The sequence below is a fragment of the Nematostella vectensis genome, chromosome 14, assembly GCF_932526225.1.
Source record: "Nematostella vectensis chromosome 14, jaNemVect1.1, whole genome shotgun sequence".
NCBI lineage: Eukaryota > Metazoa > Cnidaria > Anthozoa > Actiniaria > Edwardsiidae > Nematostella > Nematostella vectensis.
The window spans coordinates 10207198-10230704 of NC_064047.1; the positions used below are offsets into that span (position 1 = coordinate 10207198).

The 23507-nt window shown below is 38.6% G+C and overlaps 2 protein-coding genes across 2 annotated transcripts; both read left to right on the forward strand.

The window, feature by feature from the left end:
• The first annotated feature begins 587 nt into the window (after nucleotides 1–587).
• On the forward strand, nucleotides 588–22080 carry LOC5510361 (uronyl 2-sulfotransferase). Its single transcript, XM_048721898.1, has 8 exons — nucleotides 588–904; nucleotides 5878–5933; nucleotides 7894–8031; nucleotides 8275–8354; nucleotides 18715–18856; nucleotides 19950–20050; nucleotides 20681–20838; nucleotides 21402–22080. Exons 1-8 carry the CDS (start codon nucleotides 754–756, stop codon nucleotides 21614–21616), a joined length of 1041 nt encoding a protein of 346 aa, XP_048577855.1. The 5' UTR covers nucleotides 588–753; the 3' UTR covers nucleotides 21617–22080.
• Nucleotides 1392–3994, forward strand: LOC5510346 (guanine deaminase). Its single transcript, XM_032379456.2, has one exon. The coding sequence runs from the start codon at nucleotides 1973–1975 to the stop codon at nucleotides 3335–3337; it is 1365 nt and encodes a 454-aa protein (XP_032235347.1). The 5' UTR covers nucleotides 1392–1972; the 3' UTR covers nucleotides 3338–3994.
• Nucleotides 22081–23507: the final 1427 nt, after the last annotated feature.

Below are 23507 nucleotides of genomic sequence, written 5' to 3' on the forward strand. Positions count from 1 at the left end.
ATTTTTCCCCCTCGTTATGCAAATAAGATCGCAATTTTTTTTGCAGTCCAGTGACTGCAGGGCCTATGGGCTGCGTACGCCACTGCTTATAGTAATCTAGCCAAAGGAAAGCAAAGATTGGCTTCCAAATTCTGAAAAGGGAATTGAATTTGGTCAAAATTTGAATTTTCTCAGAGCTTTGAAAATTTTCTTTGCTGCGCGAAAGGAGATTGAATCGAGGAAATATCCTGTTTTGGCGGGAAAATCTAAAACAACGGATTTTCCATAAATCCGTTAAAATTCTGAGACAGCAATACCACGAAATACTGAAAATATTGACGAAGAGTTTTGTATTGCCTGGCACCTACAATGAAACGAAAACAATTAAAAGCAGAGAATTATATGCGAAATAAGAAAATATCATTTTGTTGCACAGGTAACCCAAGCACTCGTATGAGTGATGAAAAAAATGGAAAATTAAAGAAAATAGACTTCATAATGGACTCACTTTATTTTTGTTTCTTTGGGGTCTCTCCCGAGTATTATGGGCCCATTTTACTCACTCGTTTCCCTTTTAGCACCCATACAAGACATTGATTCACGTACTGTCGCAAATCTCGCCGCCATCTTGGTTTCAATCGATTTGACCGGAAGTGGAAACTCGAGACAGCTAATCTAATAGCTAACATAACTTCCCCACGAAATGGAGTCCCTAGTATTGACGATCTCTCTAACGATTTTTCGAATTAATGACTCCCATGCATTAAATCTACAATGACCGCTTTGAGCACGTTGACCAATGTTCGCAGTTTAAAGTTCGCGACTTTCTGCGTCCTCCTTGCGGTCTTATGCGTCATTGTCGTCTACTTCACAACATTTGTCCAGCCTTCTTCAAAGAGGAGAGCTAAATTTGCTCTGTCTTCGCGTGAGTAATGTGTTGTTGTAGATGGGAGTGATTAGGTCTGAATTTGAATCTACTTATTGTCTATATCCTCGTAAAACCAACATAACGTTACAATAATTATCTTCGTGTTATAGGTTAAGAAATATAAGGTTGCGGGTTTACCTGAAAGCAGTAGCAACATAGCTGTCAACTCACCCGCATTAGGCGGATGTCACAAGATTTTGGATTTCACCACAAGCCTAATTTGTTGTAAGAATGTTTATACACTCTATGTATTGTACCTGCATTGGCTTGGGGTTTTTCACTTATTTACTGTTTTCACCCGATTATTTCACATTTGGGTTGACAGCTGTTTGTAGCAAAAAAAATTATTTCAAATCTATTCCGAAGATACTATTGTCACGAGTGTATTGCGTGACAGCTTTTTTGACTTTGTGTGTGCATCAGTGCCAATTTTATTTAATATTTATAGTTGTCAAACTCTTTTGTCTCTGGCTTTTATGTGTGGTTTGTTTGAAAGTGGTCCTTTTTATTGCTTTGTTAATGTGTTTTGGTAGTCTGCTTAAATAGCTTTTATAATGCTTCTAGAACCATCTTTTGTGTCTGGCTTTTGTCTGGTTTGTTTTGTGTCTTGTTTTGTTTGTGGTTTGTTTGGAGAGGGCCCGTTATTGCTTTGCAAAGTTGTTTTTAGGGAGCGACCAAACAAATTTCTAGAACTTTCTTTGAACATCGCGAGCATTTAGCTGTCCAGTGAAGTGTGAAGTATAAATGACTGCGTGTCTGGTCTGTAGGGAAAGTGACGTCGTAAAAAGGTTCTTAAAAGCCCCTCCCCCGCAGAATATCCACTACATTTATTCAACTATTTCACGACGAGGTCAAGGATTCTCCTATTATCTTTGTTCTTCAAAGGAGTTCTGTTGTCTCCATTCTTCTCGTTCTTTGTGTCGAGGTGCAGATATTTTTCATTTGCCCAATCAAATTGCAGCTTGTAAGAGATGCAAACTTACTAGTACGCAGCTGCGTAGACAAAGCAGCTGCGTACTTACTCAAAGATTTGTATGCTTACGAGGGCCGCGATAAACGCGATTTATGGCGGCGTGCTGTGAAGAAGACACTACAGGTCGTGTTTTCGTAGGTACATTTGTACATTCAACGGACGAAAACCATTTAGAAATTCACAAAGACAAAGTCATAGGTGTCAATTCACAAGGAAAGATTTTTTTCATCGACAATGCAGATAGATTCGAGCTCACGGAAAATTTTAGCGGATGTAAATTTTCTCACCTCAGTGAGCGGCAGTTTTTAATTCCCGGCTTTGTTGATACCCACATACATGCCTCACAGTATAGCTATGCTGGAACAGGTTATGACCTACCATTACTGAAGTGGTTGGAAAAGTACACATTCCCTGTGGAGTCGAAATTTCAAGACGTAGGATTTGCGAAAAGGAATTACGAAAAAGTCGTGGAAAGGACACTTCGTAATGGCACTACAACCGCTAGTTACTTCGCCACAATACATCTTGAAGCGACGAAGATCCTGAGCGATGTGTGCGAGAAATATAATCAGAGGGCGTTTATTGGAAAGGTCAACATGGATATCAACTCCCCGAATTACTACATTGAAGATACATTAAAGTCTGTAGCTGACACGGAGGAATTTATAGACTATGTTCAAAGGAAAAGAAATCCATTGATAACGCCTGTTATCACCCCTCGATTTGCAGTTTCCTGTAGTTTTAAATTACTCAAATTGCTTGGAGATCTTGCACGGGAGTATGACATTCCAGTGCAAAGTCACATGAGTGAAAACAAAGCAGAAATTGAGTTCGTCCGTAGAGAATTTCCACAGTATGAGCACTATGCCGGGGTGTATGGAGAAGCTGGCCTTTTATCAGAGAAAACATACATGGCTCACTGTTGTCATTTGTGTGACAATGAGACTGAACTAGTGGCCTTATCTGGTACAGGCGTGTCCCACTGCCCAACATCCAACTTCAACATCCGAAGTGGACTTGCAGATGTCAGGTACCTGTCAGATAGAAAAATCAAGGTTGGGCTTGGGACCGACGTATCTGGCGGCCATTCCCCCTCGATGTTACATGCCCTGCGCCAAGCTATCAATACATCCAATATCCTCGCAATCACCAGGGAAGGCAATTACACCCCTATCAATTACAAAGATGCATTCTATTATGCTACATTGGGGGGGAGTAAAGTTCTAGGGCTGGAAAAAAAGATTGGGAATTTTCAAGTGGGGAAGGATTTTGATGCTGTCTTAGTTGACCCAGATGCTTCTGATTCTCCATTTGATTGCTTTGATGAAGACAACATTGACGTTGTTGTACAGAAGTTTTTGTATCTTGGAGATGACAGGAACTTAAAAAGAGTGTTTGTTTCTGGAAAGCTTGTTTCAGGTACTGATACCAAGAACAAACCTATGATGCAGAATTGAGCAGTAAGGCATTTCCAAAATTAGTTAAATCTGAAAAGCCAAAGGAAGCCTCTTGTTTGGTCTTTTTATGGATGTGTGAATATGTGAAACTACATAGACAGTGTTGGCAAAAAATATATATTGGGGGTTGGGGGTGGGGGCAAGAAATCTTATGTGAAATGTTTTATCACCTTTTTCCCTTCTGTGATATGATTTTTATTATGTGCTCCCCCCTCCCCCCCCCAATGAGCTGGCTAACAAAGTTATATTAACATATGTGATCACTTTGTCCATATACAGGATAGATTAAGGCGCGTTCCCACAATTGGCCGAGGGGGGGGGGGGGGGGGGTGCCAGTCATAGGTATCAATGGAAAAAGCATAGTATTTGAAGATTCCTTAATAAGAAATGACCCCCTTTTTGGCTGCCAGGGGGGGGGGGGGGTTGCACGCGCATGCTGTGTACTGGCCTGTGATTTCCCCTTTCCCCCATTAAATTTTCTAATTAAGTATTTTATTGCATGAAATATTTTTCAGTTATGACTGGTGTGCCATTTAAGAGTTCATAAAATATGAATTGGGTGTACAATGTATAAAATGTGTGAGATTTTGTGTAGGTGATATATTGTATTTTTTTTTTCTTATCTCTTATATTTTTTTAAATAAAACTAAAATCCAATTTGTCTGTGTGATGTCCTCTTTGTTTACTAAGATTAGTATCTGCACAACCCATGTGTGATTGGAACAAAGGCGGATCTAGGATTTATTGAAAGGAGAGAAGGCTGCATTAAGTGGGTTAAATTGAAGGGGTCTGTTGGTAGATGAGTCTTGTTTTTTTTTTCTGTTTTTGGTGAATTTTCTTCATTACAACTGGTAAATTATTTAGCCTTCCCAATGGCTGTTTTAAATTACCGATGACTCAGTGTGTTAGCACATCAACATATGGGGCCTCTCACCACAGGTGGCCCATTTTGTTATCACATCAGTAAATAGGGGCATAATCACCACAGATGGCCCAATTTGTTAGTTCGTCTGCATATGGGGCCTCTCACCACAGGTGGCCCAGTTTGTTAGTCCGTCAGTATATAGGGCCGATTACCTCTATGTCAGCGGCGGATCTGGCCTTCCGCTTCAGGGGGGACTTGGCTTAGTAACAAAGAGGGGGTAGTTTTTTTCTTGTTACATATGGCTTTCTGACAGTCCAAAGGTGGGGGGTTAAACCCCCTGAACCCTCCCCCAAGATCCACTACTGCATGTTTATAATTCTTGAGCAGAATGTGGCTCCAAGTATCTACTTCTTGATGAGGCATTTAAAATCCTTGTGCTATCTCAGTTCTACCATGGTTCACTAGCATCATCTCAAATGTTAAGCACTCAGAACTGGGTTTTTATTCTAAACTGACTCTAAAAGAGCCTATTTGATTTTTTTTTTTTTCAATCAAAAGTTTAACCTGCTTGAAACAGGCTAAATAACTAGTTAGACATCTTCTGGTTGAATAACTATTGTATTTATTGTGAGAAGTGGATCACTCAAATCCGATTCCTGTTGGATTCTTTATTCTTTGTCCCTATTGTGGCCGTTGAGTGAGCCATAACCCATGGAGAACTTGTGTCCTTTCCCCTTTAAAGAGCCTTAGTCAACCACTTATTGTAGGGAAGTAGCCAGGATTTGCTAAGGGGTTGCACATTCATAAAAATATGGCCATATGGACATAATAGGGCATACCTGTCAACTCTCCAGCTTTAGGCGGGAGTTTCAAGATTTTGGACCTATTCTCCCGCGTGGAGCACCAATTCTACCGCTTTTACCACATTAGCCCACCCCTCTAAAAAAAAACTAAATATACCCGCCACCCCTTCTCCCCAAAAAATCTGAAGCCTTTAGATTTTCTGGGGTTGACAGGTATGATAGGGGAGGTTTAAGGGGCTTAAATACCCTTCCCCCCTTTGCACTGCCAGAAAGCCATATGCAACCAAAAATAATTACCCCTTAGTAACTGAATCAACCCCCCCCCCCTTCTGCGAAAAGCTAGATCCACCCCTGCCTTCAAGAAGAAATGCCCTACTTTTGCTTGATCGGTTGGGGGAGGGGGGTTGCACATGGACAAAGTATAAGAAATGCCCTACTTTTTCGTGATCGGTGGGGGGAGGGGGGTTGCACATGGACAAAGTATAAGAAATGCCTTACTTTTTCGTGATCGGTTGGGGGAGGGGGGTTGCACATGGACAAAGTATAAGAAATGCCCCACTTTTTCATAAATGGTGATCACTTCAGGGGGGGGGGGGGGGTGGTGTGTGCAGCTTCACACCTGTATTGGAGAGATGGAGAAAATGAAGAAATCTTCAAAAGCCATAGAAAGCATTTTGTTATTTCAATTACTGCAATGGAATGAAGCAAGAACTTCTCCAAAGCCAGCTTTTGGAAATCATGCTTGGTGGTTTGTTATTGACAAAATATACTATATCCTTTATGGTGGAAATTGCTCCTAATGAGATTACTATGTTTGTGCACAGAACACAACTGATGTTTGAAAGGGGGTTAACCTTCAAATGTTTTTTTAGTCTCTGGTAGATCTCCCAGCTCAAGAGGAACACCACATCAAATTCAAAAACACCATGTGGGTACCCTATTTACTTTTGTATTAAACAACATATGGGAACCCTGTGTTAAGTACTAGACTTCACCCAGAAGGGACGGGTTGCCTGTGCTGAGTGTTATAATGCATTTATACAGGTGCAGGCATCCTGTTTTGAGTATAAGCCAACAGACAGAGCAAAAAAATGGCATGAAATTTTCCAATTCTCAATATATAAGCTCAAGATTCCGCATACAAGGAGTTACTCTGACCAAAAGCTTAATTCCAAATTTAAAAAAAAACAATAGAAGATATGAAAGTTAGATATTAGCGAGCAAAGTTGGCTTGATTTCTGATTAGAGCCCGAATTCTCCCTAAAAAACAAGGAGAATTCATACTTTGAACATTTGAAAATTGTACTTCAAGCCTCATATCTCGCAGACGAATCCATAAGAAAAAAAATACTTTTTAATATGTTGGTTTACATAACATAAGAAACCTCTATGCAAAAATTTATGCTTACCGAAATTATCCAGACCTTATTTTGAGAAAACTTGCCATTTTTTGGCTCTGTCAAGCCAACATCAATAATAGAAGTTACCCTGTAGAGACTAGTTATAAGAAGTGTATTATATCAGTACATAATGAACATGATGGCGATGATACAGATGATATTGATGATAATGGTATGATGATGATGTAGTGATATTGCAACACACGGGTATTGAATGGCTTAAACGGAAAACAATAAAACAAAGGCACACAACATGGGCGCTAGGACACAACTAGATTTGTTGTCATGGAACAGCTTTACACACGTGCAGAATATTTTACAAATATGGACATGATGTCTAAATATGGCAAAATACCACAGCAGCCCCGATTAACAGAAAACATAATGCCTTGAAACTTTAAATAGGCTAACTAACTAACTGCACTAAGTAAAAAGTGTGCGCTAGCTAACTATCTATTTCCACCGTTGATAATGATAAAAGAAAATGATACTGATGATGTTGTTTATGATGATTGGGAAATTGATGATGATAGTGGTGATTCTGATACTAATGGTAATGATTATGTAGTGATGATGATGATAGTGTTGATTCTGATACTAATGGTAATGATTATGTTAGTGATAATGATTATGATGATGTTGATGAGTGTTGATTCTGATACTAATGGTAATGATTCTGTTAGTGATAATGGTAATGATGATAGTGTTGATTCTGATTCTAATGGTAATGATTCTGTTAGTGATAATGGTAATGATGACAGTGTTGATTCTGATACTAATGGTAATGATTCTGTTAGTGATAATGGTAATGATGATAGTGTTGATTCTGATTCTAATGGTAATGATTATGTTAGTGATAATGATGATGATGATAATAGTGTTGATTCTGATACTAATGGTAATGTTTCTGTTAGTGTTAATGGTGATGATGACAGTGTTGATTCTGATTCTAATGGTAATGATTATGTTAGTGATAATGGTAATGATGATAGTGTTGATTCTGATTCTAATGGTAATGATTATGTTAGTGATAATGATGATGATGATAATAGTGTTGATTCTGATACTTATGGTAATGATTCTGTTATTGGTAATGGTGATGATGATAGTGTTGATTCTGATTCTAATGGTAATGATTATGTTAGTGATAATTATGATGATTATGGTGATGATACTGATCAATATGGTAAAATGGATTATGATGGTGTTTTTTTTAAATTGATGGTGATGATGATAATGAATAGTGGTACACATTGTTTATGATAATAATTGTGATGATTATGATGTTTATGTTGATGATGGCGTAAATGATACGTTGTCATGAATGATGATGGTGATGATGATGATGGTGGTGATGATTATGGTGATGATGATGATGATGACGATGATGATGATGCAATGATGATGATGTTAAATGAGGCTATTGATTAGGGTGTTGATAGAGGACATTAGCAGATTTCTGACATAAATGCTTTTCTCTCATCACAGAGAGGTATTATCTACAACCGTGTTGCAAAGTGTGGTAGCCGCTCTATGATATTGCTTATCTCCGAACTGGCTGTTGCCAATGGTTTCAAATTCATCAATCACCCGAAAACGCAGCATTTTTTAACAGCCAAACAACAGGTGCGAATATTTTGTGTAATGGGTAAAATCCTAAGAAAGAACCGGATGATAAGCTTTGTATTTGAAACTCTTGGCCAAATAATGAAAAAAATTCCCTTGGTGTTATATGACGATGAACTCACGTATAATGGACGTCTTTGATTGGATATTTTGAAAAAATAGGACGCTGGTTTCCGGTTTTGTGAATTTTCTTGACAGTGCCGTTTTAAGGGCGAGTGTAACTATGTTTATGTTTACTTTCAGCTTGCATTTGTGGACATGGTCGAACAACAGTCGCAGTCTTTTATCTTCACAAGGCATATGTATTTCATAGACTTCCAAAGGTGAAATTTTCTTCTTGCTTGAAAGGATTAGACTTAATTTTGAACGTCGTATCATCCATGAGGAGCCGTATTCAATCTAAATGAATGCAAATGAAGATGAAACAATCGACTTGATCCATTTGCATGCATTTGCATTGAATACGGCTCACGGATAATACGACGCTTGAACCTAGCAAGGACCATTTCCGATCAAATATCTGTTTGGAAGCAAGGTCACCTACGGATTTCGAGGTTGGTCTAGAAATGTCTACTTTTGTCGTTGGGTGCCCTTGACCACGGGAACTAGGATACTTTGTCAGCGATTTCTTAATGAAATAAGTGCAGGGATCGGGGTCTTATTTTTAAAAATGTTTCTACGGACAGTTGCATTTCTTCATCCAAAAAGTTAAATGGCATCCGATGACCAGATAATAAATTTGATTTGCTCTATCCCCCTTATTCACTTTTCCATTAAAAAATACTTTGCCCTCTTTCGATAACTTGCAGAATTTTCTGTTGTTCCGGGTAAAAATTCACATTCATGTGGCAGTTCTATAACATTTTTCGATATTTGAGCGGGAAAACATTGCTTTTTCCCGCCTAGACAAAATTAGCCCCGATCCCAGTACTAGTCGCATGCCCAGGCGTTAGTCGGCGGCGAGATAAGTTCAAAGAGAAAGTGAGCTGTCACTCATCAATCATGTCTCATACCAACATCACAACATTGGCCGTAACTAGGCAGGTTTTCGAACAATGGAATCGAGCGTTGTTTCCCTTCCTAATTTATATAGAACCTAAATACGAAGTTAGGTTCGGAGAGCGTTCGGGCTAGTCACGAACACTCAAGAGGCTATGGTTACTCAGTACTGTTCAAATGTGTCGAGAGTTGAAAACAACGATCGTGTGGGTTTTTAGACAAGAGAAATAGAAATATAACGAAAAAGGATTTCGCTGAATCGGGAGGCAGGAGACATTTCGCACAAAGGTTAGAGATATTTTATTCGCTGAATACAATATTCAATACAAATTGGGAATGCATTTCTGGTTATTTTATAAAGAAATCGCTGACAAAGTATCCTAGTTCCCGTGGTAAAACATGCCCCACAGGAAATTACGCAGTACCCCCTTTAAAGCCCTTGCACATTTTTGCTAAATAAAAAAAATCTTATCTTTAAGCGAAAATACGTTATCATTAGGCATTATTTACTGTCGAATCCGTTGTATCGCGACCGGCGTTTTCAAAACACTATTTGTTTTGGTAAGGCGGTTTGTTTTGGTTTGTCTGTTCCGTCAGTAAAACCATTCTGAGCCAATCAGAGTCTCGCTTTGTGCACTTCCCTGGCTATCCTCTGGACGAAAACCAGACAGTGTTGCGACAGAAAGCCAGACACTGCACTAGGCGAGAGATGGCAAGAATCTGATTGGCTTAGAATAATTTGACTGGCGGGACAGAAAATCCTAAAAGACAAATACAAATCGATGTTTTGAAAGTGCGCCGTCGCGATACAACGGATTCGACAGTAACTGCAAAATCGAACTCTGTTAAGCAAAGAACTGATTGAGATTGACAATGACAGGGACTTAATGAGGTTTAGTTTGCTAAAATGGGATGTTCATTTCCGTAGCAAACAAAACTCATACTCATCCATCCCTTTTTCCTGTTAGTGCAGTCCCATTAGCGCGCACCAGAAAAAAAACTATTTTCGCATTTTTTTAAATTTAACTAATACCCACGAGCAAAACAGTAAATCTTTATTTGGAATATTTTAGGTTTATAGAACGTATAAGACTTGATTTGCTCATGTAGGCTTATTGTAGGTATACAAAACTTGTAAGACTTGATTGCTCATGTAGGCTCATTTAAGGTATATGAAACGTATAAGAATTAATTGATCATGTAGGCTCATTTAAGGTATATGAAACGTATAAGACTTGATTGCTCATGTAGGCTCATTTTAGGTATATGAAACGTATAAGACTTGATTGCTTATGTAGGCTCATTTAAGGTATATGAAACGTATAAGACTTGATTGCTTATGTAGGCTCATTTTAGGTATATGAAACGTATAAGACTTGATTGCTCATGTAGGCTCATTTTAGGTATATGAAACGTATAAGACTTGATTGCTTATGTAGGCTCATTTAAGGTATATGAAACGTATAAGACTTGATTGCTCATGTAGGCTCATTTAAGGTATATGAAACGTATAAGACTTGATTGGTGATGTAGGCTCATTTAAGGTATATGAAACGCATAAGACTTGATTGCTTATGTAGGCTCATTTTAGGTATATAAAACGTATAAGACTTGATTGCTCATGTAGGCTCATTTAAGGTATATGAAACGTATAAGAATTGATTGCTCATGTAGGCTCATTTAAGGTATATGAAACGTATAAGACTTGATTGCTTATGTAGGCTCATTTTAGATATATGAAACGTATAAGACTTGATTGCTTATGTAGGCTCATTTTAGATATATGAAACGTATAAGACTTGATTGCTCATGTAGGCTCATTTTAGGTATATAAAACGTATAAGACTTGATTGCTCATGTAGGCTCATTTAAGGTATATAAAACGTATAAGACTTGATTGCTCATGTAGGCTCATTTTAGGTATATGAAACGTATAAGACTTGATTGCTCATGTAGGCTCATTTTAGGTATATGAAACGTATAAGACTTAATTGCTCATGTAGGCTTATTTTAGGTATATAAAACGTATCAGACTTGATTGCTCATGTAGGCTCATTTTAGGTATATGAAACGTATAAGACTTGATTGCTCATGTAGGCTCATTTTAGGTATATGAAACGTATAAGACTTGATTGCTCATGTAGGCTCATTTTAGGTATATAAAACGTATAAGACTTGATTGCTCATGTAGGCTCATTTTAGGTATATGAAACGTATAAGAATTGATTGCTCATGTAGGCTCATTTTAGGTATATGAAACGTATAAGAATTGATTGCTTATGTAGGCTCATTTAAGGTATATGAAACGTATAAGACTTGATTGCTTATGTAGGCTCATTTTAGATATATGAAACGTATAAGACTTGATTGCTTATGTAGGCTCATTTTAGATATATGAAACGTATAAGACTTGATTGCTCATGTAGGCTCATTTTAGGTATATAAAACGTATAAGACTTGATTGCTCATGTAGGCTCATTTAAGGTATATAAAACGTATAAGACTTGATTGCTCATGTAGGCTCATTTTAGGTATATGAAACGTATAAGACTTGATTGCTCATGTAGGCTCATTTTAGGTATATGAAACGTATAAGACTTAATTGCTCATGTAGGCTTATTTTAGGTATATAAAACGTATCAGACTTGATTGCTCATGTAGGCTCATTTTAGGTATATGAAACGTATAAGACTTGATTGCTCATGTAGGCTCATTTTAGGTATATGAAACGTATAAGACTTGATTGCTCATGTAGGCTCATTTTAGGTATATAAAACATATAAGACTTGATTGCTCATGTAGGCTCATTTAAGGTATATGAAACGTATAAGACTTGATTGCTTATGTAGGCTCATTTAAGGTATATGAAACGTATAAGACTTGATTGCTCATGTAGGCTCATTTAAGGTATATGAAACGTATAACACTTGATTGCTCATGTAGGCTCATTTAAGGTATATGAAACGTATAAGACTTGATTGCTCATGTAGGCTCATTTTAGGTATATGAAACGTATAAGACTTGATTGCTCATGTAGGCTCATTTAAGGTATGAAACTTATAAGACTTGATTGCTTATGTAGGCTCATTTAAGGTATATGAAACGTATAAGACTTGATTGCTCATGTAGGCTCATTTTAGGTATATGAAACGTATTAGACTTGATTGCTCATGTAGGCTCATTTAAGGTATATGAAACGTATAAGACTTGATTGCTCATGTAGGCTCATTTTAGGTATATGAAACGTATAAGACTTGATTGCTCATGTAGGCTCATTTTAGGTATATGAAACGTATAAGACTTGATTGCTTATGTAGGCTCATTTTAGGTATATGAAACGTATAAGACTTGATTGCTCATGTAGGCTCATTTTAGGTATATGAAACGTATTAGACTTGATTGCTCATGTAGGCTCATTTAAGGTATATGAAACGTATAAGACTTGATTGCTCATGTAGGCTCATTTTAGGTATATGAAACGTATAAGACTTGATTGCTTATTTAAGCTCATTTTAGGTATATGAAACGTATTAGACTTGATTGCTCATGTAGGCTCATTTAAGGTATATGAAACGTATAAGACTTGATTGCTCATGTAGGCTCATTTTAGGTATATGAAACGTATAAGACTTGATTGCTTATGTAGGCTCATTTTAGGTATATGAAACGTATAAGACTTGATTGCTCATGTAGGCTCATTTAAGGTATATGAAACGTATAAGACTTGATTGCTTATGTAGGCTCATTTTAGATATATGAAACGTATAAGACTTGATTGCTTATGTAGGCTCATTTTAGATATATGAAACGTATAAGACTTGATTGCTCATGTAGGCTCATTTTAGGTATATAAAACGTATAAGACTTGATTGCTCATGTAGGCTCATTTTAGGTATATGAAACGTATAAGACTTGATTGCTCATGTAGGCTCATTTTAGGTATATAAAACGTATAAGACTTGATTGCTCATGTAGGCTCATTTTAGGTATATGAAACGTATAAGACTTGATTGCTCATGTAGGCTCATTTTAGGTATATGAAACGTATAAGACTTAATTGCTCATGTAGGCTTATTTTAGGTATATAAAACGTATCAGACTTGATTGCTCATGTAGGCTCATTTTAGGTATATGAAACGTATAAGACTTGATTGCTCATGTAGGCTCATTTTAGGTATATGAAACGTATAAGACTTGATTGCTCATGTAGGCTCATTTTAGATATGAAACGTATAAGACTTGATTGCTCATGTAGGCTCATTTAAGGTATATGAAACGTATAAGACTTGATTGCTTATGTAGGCTCATTTAAGGTATATGAAACGTATAAGACTTGATTGCTCATGTAGGCTCATTTAAGGTATATGAAACGTATAAGACTTGATTGCTCATGTAGGCTCATTTTAGGTATATGAAACGTATAAGACTTGATTGCTCATGTAGGCTCATTTAAGGTATGAAACTTATAAGACTTGATTGCTTATGTAGGCTCATTTAAGGTATATGAAACGTATAAGACTTGATTGCTCATGTAGGCTCATTTTAGGTATATGAAACGTATAAGACTTGATTGCTCATGTAGGCTCATTTAAGGTATATGAAACGTATAAGACTTGATTGCTTATGTAGGCTCATTTTAGGTATATAAAACGTATGAGACTTGATTGCTCATGTAGGCTCATTTTAGGTATATAAAACGTATAAGACTTGATTGCTCATGTAGGCTCATTTTAGGTATATAAAACGTATAAGACTTGATTGCTCATGTAGGCTCATTTTAGGTATATAAAACATATAAGACTTGATTGCTCATGTAGGCTCATTTAAGGTATATGAAACGTATAAGACTTGATTGCTTATGTAGGCTCATTTAAGGTATATGAAACGTATAAGACTTGATTGCTCATGTAGGCTCATTTAAGGTATATGAAACGTATAACACTTGATTGCTCATGTAGGCTCATTTAAGGTATATGAAACGTATAAGACTTGATTGCTCATGTAGGCTCATTTTAGGTATATGAAACGTATAAGACTTGATTGCTCATGTAGGCTCATTTAAGGTATGAAACTTATAAGACTTGATTGCTTATGTAGGCTCATTTAAGGTATATGAAACGTATAAGACTTGATTGCTCATGTAGGCTCATTTTAGGTATATGAAACGTATTAGACTTGATTGCTCATGTAGGCTCATTTAAGGTATATGAAACGTATAAGACTTGATTGCTCATGTAGGCTCATTTTAGGTATATGAAACGTATAAGACTTGATTGCTTATGTAGGCTCATTTTAGGTATATGAAACGTATAAGACTTGATTGCTCATGTAGGCTCATTTTAGGTATATAAAACGTATCAGACTTGATTGCTCATGTAGGCTCATTTTAGGTATATGAAACGTATAAGACTTGATTGCTCATGTAGGCTCATTTTAGGTATATGAAACGTATAAGACTTGATTGCTCATGTAGGCTCATTTAAGGTATATGAAACGTATTAGACTTGATTGCTCATGTAGGCTCATTTAAGGTATATGAAACGTATAAGACTTGATTGCTCATGTAGGCTCATTTTAGGTATATGAAACGTATAAGACTTGATTGCTTATGTAGGCTCATTTTAGGTATATGAAACGTATAAGACTTGATTGCTCATGTAGGCTCATTTAAGGTATATGAAACGTATAAGACTTGATTGCTCATGTAGGCTCATTTTAGGTATATAAAACGTATAAGACTTGATTGCTCATGTAGGCTCATTTAAGGTATATGAAACGTATAAGACTTGATTGCTCATGTAGGCTCATTTTAGGTATATGAAACGTATTAGACTTGATTGCTCATGTAGGCTCATTTAAGGTATATGAAACGTATAAGACTTGATTGCTCATGTAGGCTCATTTTAGGTATATGAAACGTATAAGACTTGATTGCTTATGTAGGCTCATTTTAGGTATATGAAACGTATAAGACTTGATTGCTCATGTAGGCTCATTTTAGGTATATGAAACGTATTAGACTTGATTGCTCATGTAGGCTCATTTAAGGTATATGAAACGTATAAGACTTGATTGCTTATGTAGGCTCATTTAAGGTATATGAAACGTATAAGACTTGATTGCTCATGTAGGCTCATTTTAGGTATATGAAACGTATAAGACTTGATTGCTCATGTAGGCTCATTTTAGGTAACGTATAAGCTTTGATCTCTTGCTTCAGCCAAATATTTAGAAACAACAGATAGAAAAGTAAACGAACTATGGAAACAAATATTATCCAGATGTTTTGCTTTTATAAACTGAAATTATCCCTCGTAATTATCTGTTTTCGTTTTTTATTGGCTCGAGAACAGCTTTCTTAATATTATTTTATCACAATCAAAAGCGAGACAAGATCCCATTTCTATAGTTCACTAGCCAATTAGACTCTCTTAGAGCCTAGGGTTAACATCTCTAGAAGAAGAAGGACGGTTTAAAATTTAGAAAAAATAGTAATTCAAACAATGGCAGCTGATTATCCTGTGTGCTTTATTAACACAGCGATAGCTGACAGCCTTGTTGATATAAGATACAATAAAGCGGAAATGTTTGCTTAAATTAAGTCGGATTTTTATTTGATCGCATTTTGGAAAAATCTTTTCGCAAACTACACCGTGTTCTTCGCTTATTCCGAGTCTTTTAACTGACAAAATCTATGAGTTATTGATTTCTTCTTACGGTTTGCATATTAGAAATATCAATTAAAAATCGGTGCATCATTTTTCGTTATGAACCTAAAGGACAAACATTGAAGCATCTGCCTTCCTGTATACAAAACCTAAAGTAAAGCTCCCAAAGTACTATCATTATGGTACAAGAAATGCGAGGCATGATTACAGAAAACCATCTATGCATAAAGTACACCTTCAAGTAGGCAGGGCTAGCACTACTCTTGGTTGTATTCAAATCCTTGTTTTAAACTTGTGAATTTAGCAATTTCGTAAGTAAGCGGGCAAAGAAAGCATCATTTCGATCAACCATGGACCCATATAGACACCAGGGACCCACGATAGACATTACAGTAGGAAAAACGTTTGGAAAATGCCAGTGTACAATTATACGTGCCACCATTTCACCAACTGGGTCCAGGAAGGGAAGATTACACAAACCGAGCTCGTCACTATCGCAGTACTGAACGCTCTGACAATTTTTCCCGCCATCTTTCTAAATGGTTTGGTTCTAGTCTCAATATGGCGAACTCCATTGCTTCACACACCTTCCATGGTTCTCTTAGGAAATCTTGCTCTGTCGGATTTTGCCGTTGGTATTATCACACAGCCATTGTTAATAGCCTGGTCAGCAGTCGGGCTAAATGCTAGTGAAATTCCCAAGACGTACTCTGGATTGCTTAAATGCTTATGGCTTCACCTCTCCGTTTTTTGGCGCTATTATAGTCCTAATGAACTCTGGGATAAACCCGGTTATCTATACTGCTGGAAGATGAGGGAGCTACGGTGTGCAGTTCAAAGATGCATAAATGACGTTGGAATTTTATTCAAGGAATAACATCCTAATGTAGGCTCAAAAGGAAAAGGGAATGGGTTGGGGGAGGGTAAGATAAAAATTAATCAGGAAGCGAATTAAAGCAAATTAAAAGAGAGTGTTAAGGCTTCTTTAAACAGCACGATTTATTCGTATACGACTTTGTCTTCAACTCGATCGTAGAGTGTTAGACCAGCCGACGACTCAGCTACGATGCTAGTCTACGAAGGACTACGAAAGCCGTAGTGTGTAAATCAGGGTTAAGTTATGTCGTAGGTAGGTTACGTTACAAAAAGAGGAGAAAAAACACTAACAAGAGCAATAAAAAAATTGTGTCTTATAAAAAGTGTAGAAAGGATGTGTCTAACATCTTGACTTGCCGCTTTTCTTTCGTTTCCACCGAGAAACCAAATTCCCAAACAACTAGAAGACAGCTAGGACCGATCAAAGATGCGCCCAAAGCTGATTATCATTGCGCTAGACAATGGATCTGCCAGCAGAGGATTGTAAACAATCTAAAAAATCGCTTATAAGACAAAAAATACGAGATCTTGTTCCCGATAGCCTGCGTGCAGCGAGAAAGTTCCATTGAAACTATTTCATTGGAACTATTTTTTTCCATTGGAATTATTTTCGGCTGCACGCAGGCTAGTTCGGGCTTCCCTTCCTGGTCTCCAATACATCCCCTTCCTGGTCTCCAATACATCCCCTTCCTGGTCTCCAATACATCCCCTTCCTGGTCTCCAATACATCCCCTTCCTGGTCTCCAATACATCCCCTTCCTGGTCTCCAATACATCCCCTTCCTGGTCTTCAATACATCCCCTTCCTGGTCTCCAATACATTCCCTTCCATGGTCTCCAATACATCCCCTTCCATGGTCTCCAATACATCCCCCTCCTGGTCTCCAATACATCCCCTTCCATGGTCTCCAATACATCCCCTTCCTGGTCTCCAATACATCCCCTTCCTGGTCTCCAATACATTCCCTTCCATGGTCTCCAATACATCCCCTTCCTGGTCTCCAATACATCCCCTTCCATGGTCTCCAATACATCCCCCTCCTGGTCTCCAATACATCCCCTTCCTGGTCTCCAATACATTCCCTCCTGGTCTCCAATACATCCCCTTCCTGGTCTCCAATACATCCTCTTCCATGGTCTCCAATACATCCCCTTCCATGGTCTCCAATACATCCCCTTCCTGGTCTCCAATACATCCTCTTCCATGGTCTCCAATACATCCCCTTCCATGGTCTCCAATACATCCCCTTCCTGGTCTCCAATACATCCCCTTCCTGGTCTCCAATACATCCCCTTCCTGGTCTCCAATACATCCCCTTCCATGGTCTCCAATACATCCCCTTCCATGGTCTCCAATACATCCCCTTCCTGGTCTCCAATACATCCCCTTCCATGGTCCCGAATACATCCCCTTCCTGGTCTCCAATACATCCCCTTCCTGGTCTCCAATACATCCCCTTCCTGGTCTCCAATACATCCCTTTCCTGGTCTCCAATACATCCCCTTCCTGGTCTCCAATACATCCCTTTCCTGGTCTCCAATACATCCCCTTCCTGGTCTCCAATACATCCCCTTCCTGGTCTCCAATACATCCCCTTCCATGGTCTCCAATACATCCCCTTCCATGGTCTCCAATACATCCCCTTCCTGGTCTCCAATACATCCCCTTCCTGGTCTCCAATACCTCCCCTTCCTGGTCTCCAATACATCCCCTTCCTGGTCTCCAATACATCCCCTTCCTGGTATCCAATACATCCCCTTCCATGGTCTCCAATACATCCCCTTCCTGGTCTCCAATACATCCCCTTCCTGGTCTCCAATACATCCCCTTCCTGGTCTTCAATACATCCCCTTCCTGGTCTCCAATACATCCCTTTCCATGGTCTCCAATACATCCCCTTCCTGGTCTCCAATACATCCCTTTCCATGGTCTCCAATACATCCCCTTCCATGGTCTCCAATACATCCCCTTCCTGGTCTCCAATACATCCCCTTCCTGGTCTCCAATACATCCCCTTCCTGGTGTCCAATACATCCTCTTCCATGGTCTCCAATACATCCCCAACCGATTGTCTGACCTAGAGACCAGGCCAGCCAAGGGTTACCCGCTTATAAAGTCGACCTGATTTATGTCAATGTAGGTTTGGATCCGTCACTCCCATATACATCAACCTTATCCGGGACCCGCTATCTCGCCTAGTCTCCCAGTACTATTTTAGGCGTTTTGGGGATGGACGTAACAGAACGTGGGATTTCAAGGGATCAGAGGCAGGCAGACACAGGGTAAGCCATTAACACACAAGGCAACAGACAGACACAAGGTAAGCAACAGACAGACACAGGGGAAGTGACAGAAAGACACAGGGTAAATGACAGACAGACACAGGGTAAGCGAAAGACAGACACAGGGTAAGCAAAAGACAGACACAGGGTAAGCGAAAGACAGACACAGGGTAAGAAACAGACAGACACAGGGGAAGTGACAGAAAGACACAGGGTAAATGACAGACAGACACAGGGTTAGTGACAGACAGACACAGGGTAAGCGAAAGACAGACACAAGGTAAGCGAAAGACAGACACAGGGTAAGCGAAAGTCAGAGACACAGGGTAAGAAACAGACAGACACAGGGTTAGTGACAGACAGACACAGGGTAAGTGACAGACAGACACAGGGTTAGTGACAGACAGCAAAGGGTAAGCGACAGACAGACACAAGGTAAGCGACAGACAGACACCGGGTAAGCAACAGACAGACACAGGGTAAGCGACAGACAGACACAGGGTAAGCGACAGACAAACACAGGGTAAGCGACAGACAAACACAGGATAAGCGACAGACAGACACAGGGTAAGCAACAGACAGACACAGGGTAGGCGACAGATAGACACAGGCTTAGTGACAGACAGACACAGGGTAAGCGATAGACATATACAGGATAAGCAACAGACAGACACAGGATAAGCGACAGACAGACACAGGATAAGTGACAGAGAGACACAGGGTAACCGACAGACAAACACCGGGTAAGCGACAGACAAACACAGGGTAAGCGACAGACAGACAGACAGACACAGGGTAAGCAACAAACAGACTCGGCAAAATAACTGGCAAGTGTTTTGCTTCTGAATATTAGATTGCATTTTTTTTACTATCGTGATGATGATGATGATGATATGTTGATAATGATTATTGTGAAGATAATAAGAATGCTGTTGATGATTATGAAAATGATAACGATGATTATTATGATGAAATGATGACGATGAATTTTATGATGTTGATGAAAATGATGATGGTGATGATAGATGATGGTGACATTCAGTGTTATTGTTTCAAAATGATATACTGAACACATTATTATTACTTTTTCAAGTCGTTCGACGAGTGTGTGATAACAAACCGCACTGAATGCATGGATCCTAATGCATTGTTCTACGTGATTCCCTTTTTCTGTGGACAATCGAGGAAATGCAGGTGGGTAATATTCACTCAAGATAAAAAAAAATTCGGTTATTTTGTATATAGAACAGACGAAATTCAACAGAAAAGATATCAAACAATCCCATTTCTTGCCGGCGTCGCGTTCAGGATGGCATTTCAGTTTTTTTTTTGGTTTTTGTTTTTTTCACGTCCTCTTCAGGATGGGACGCCTGCAAAGTTTAGAATACGTGCGCAATCGAATAGCATCTACGACTGCAACGGCAGGGAGAACGTGATCCCTGGAAAATGCTTTAATGATTTGCGCTCAATTCTAGACTAGTTTTGATAAAATTCACTTGCTTTTGCCGTCTCAAAAAAAATTAGAGACAATCCTAGAATCTTATTTCTAACATAGCGAACGATGATAGTCTAGTTTTCAGTGCACACGTTCCCGTCCTCTCTAGACCCTGAAACTTGGAGTTTTCACTTGTAGTTTGAAGGACAACGGCTAAAATCAGAAACAGAAACCATTTCAGAGGGCATTTCAAGTTTGGTTCTTTGAATTTTCGATTGTTTTAGCCGTCGCCGTTCGCGTTCCCAACAGTAAAGTCCCTGATGAGTCGATTGCGGAGACGGCGTCCTCTTTCAAGCGTCGTAGATCTAAATCAGTCTTATCTTCCACAGGGTCTCGTCCAAGTGGGCATTTAGACAGGCTTTGTATAATCTCGTCAACCGCTACCTTGTGGTCGGGATATTAGAGGAAGTTGACGATTTTCTTACAGTGTTGGAAAAACTCCTGCCGAACTTTTTCAAAGGTGCTTTGGAAATGTGGAAAATGCCAGGTAGGTGGGTGGATAGATTAGCTTATATTGGCTTTTCAAAGGACACTTAAAGCCGCATTATCACCAGTTTACTTCCGGTCTATAACGTTAAATCTCCGATGAATTTTAACGGAAAACGCGTAAAAATATTTCAAAATATTGAAAGCAGTGTATATATTGCAAGTTTCTTCGAGGATGTGATTGATAATTTAGAGCGGATGGCATATTAAATATCTCGGATTCTAATTCTAATGAACTGGTGACAATGCGGCTTTAAGCTAGGTTTTCACTAGCGAACATTTCACACATTTCCTCCTCCACTCTGATTCACACACGCGCTGTAACCAAATCAAGGGGGGGGGGGAGGGGGGCGTCTGACGTTTTGTTTTATGATTATTAAAAGCAACACCTAAAAATATTGACAACTCAAGTCAAGGCTAGTGAAAACACGGTTAAGTGGAAACACGGTTTCTATTGACTACAGTTTATATTTTGACTTGGGAGCCTTTAACCGGATGGGCGGTTGCATTTATTTATGGTGTAACGGTCTGTCCCTGAATTGTAATGTCACATTCCCTTGACAGAAACTCGTAGAAAGGGTAGACGGCAAGACGAAACAAGGACAAAGAACAAGAAAGCCCCATCTGCCGAGGTAGTCAGGATCATGAAAAAAAGGCTCCATTTAGAGTACGAGTTCTATGAAGCAGTCAAAGAACGATTTCACAGACTGAAAAAAGAGCACGGTCTCGCTGATTCCGCGGAACGTATCAGATTCGCAGACACTAGGATTACGTCTTAGTATCCACTAGATAACGAGAAAGTAACCATAAAATGCAAGAAAGCGGTATTTTCTTATGTTTATTGGATTTCTGCGTCACCGCTTTAGGCCATTTTCATAACCGTTACCAAAACAAATGTAAGAACGGGACGAAGGGGGGAGGAGAGGGGGACTGCTGAGTCAAGTCCTAGTCATTCCTTGTATTTGCTTTGGTGGAGATGCTGGGAACGTTGTTGATTGTAAATTTTCTACTCTACTGGCCATACGCGCGGCGCCCCTAAGTTACATATACACGTTTAACGCTTCCACTATTCAGTGTTTATTAAGAAGGTTTAATCGTCTCAGGTCCCCTATGATAGAAAGAAAATGTGATGGGAGACGTATTTCGTTTTTCACAATTTTCAGTCTGATATAAGATCATGTGATTTTATCACGTGTCAAACTCGCGACAAAATAAACACAGAAATGGCGACCGTCACGGCAGAGAAGCGTGGAAAGGATTTCCTATTTTTTATTAGGGATTTTCTTATCATAAGCACTCTTTAAAGGAAGCCTAACATTGGGAGCATTGCAAGCAAATATTGGTTTTAATGTTTATCAATGCAGGGAGGTGTCGTTTTGGTTTCAACCTATTTACGTAAGGGAATTCTGCCCCATTAAACCAGCATAAAAAGAAACACTTAAAGCGCCTCTCATCTTTAACAAAAAGGAGGTGTCTTTTGCGTTCTACAAATTTACGTCAGGGAACTATGCTCCATTATGAAAGAATGTCGATGAATCACTATTATTGTTTATAATTGGAAATACAATTTTTTCGCAAGAAAACAAAGCAATCTAAGACTGAAATGAGATTAGCGTTATCGTTATTGACGATATTTAATTATAAATATCTTGGTTACTCGCTTGAATTAGCCGATGGAAATGGATGCTTTGTGCGACTCGGCATTGAGCGGGAGCATAAAATGGCGTGATTGGCCATAACATAAAAGCACTTCAAGCGTCTCTTGCACTCTAGGGCTCCCCCGTAGTTAATACTTATTTTGATGTTTCTCACATAAAGGTGTTGTTGTTTTTCTTTCCATCTATTTACGTGGAAACTATGCCCTATTATTAAACAGCATGAAATCACTTTAAGCCACTCTCACACTTAAGGGGTCTTCGTAGTTAATACTTGTTTTGATGTTCATCAAAGAAGGGAGATGCTGTGTTTTTGTTTTTACCTATTTTTGTCAGCATAAAGAAACACTTGAAGCGGCTCAAACTCTCTAGGGGTCCTCATGGAAATAACGTGACGTCACATCCGAGTGCCAACTGACCCATCTTCTATACGTGACACTTATAAATGAGATGTTGACGAAGGTGTTGATCAAAATAAATAGACGGTTTTAGATTAAAATACTTATTGCTTTAGGAATGCTTCTTTTTGCTAATCAAGGTGTTTCTTTTCCCGGCAGCAGAAATATATGGACTTGCCTTATTAGTGTCCTAAAATTAATTTATTTAATGGTGGATTTCTTTTAGAAGCAGCTCAATCTTTAAGCTATTGAAGGAATGGATAAGCAAATTTTAAAGGAAACTAATCTTATATGTCTGACGCATTTTCTAAGTACCAAGAGCCCATTTCCATTGGCTGATCCTGATATGGAAAGCCAATGCGATATATCTTCGGTTGAATTTCGTAGATAGGTCAAAACCGTATGATATTTTGTTTTTAAATTATTTTGAGATTTTAGCACATTATATGTCTTCCGATATTAAATGAACACAATAAACAAAAGTGTGACTTATAAGGGCATCTTTAAGATGTCTGTTTTAATTAGTCGATGCATCCAGGTTCAAGCCCATTTTGACCTTCTCGAGCCTTCCTTTATAATCAAACCTCTAAACAGCCGCAAGGAACAAAATTTTACAA

Excerpts from the sequence above, each read along its gene's own strand:
- LOC5510361 (XM_048721898.1), top strand. The coding sequence starts at position 754 with ATGACCGCTTTGAGCACGTTGACCAATGTTCGCAGTTTAAAGTTCGCG. Across the intron at positions 5,934-7,893 it reads ATCAAATTCAAAAACACCAT|AGAGGTATTATCTACAACCG; the intron begins GTGGGTACCCTA and ends CTCTCATCACAG. Across the intron at positions 8,355-18,714 it reads TATTTCATAGACTTCCAAAG|GTTTGGATCCGTCACTCCCA; the intron begins GTGAAATTTTCT and ends ATGTCAATGTAG.
- LOC5510346 (XM_032379456.2), top strand. The coding sequence starts at position 1,973 with ATGGCGGCGTGCTGTGAAGAAGACACTACAGGTCGTGTTTTCGTAGGT.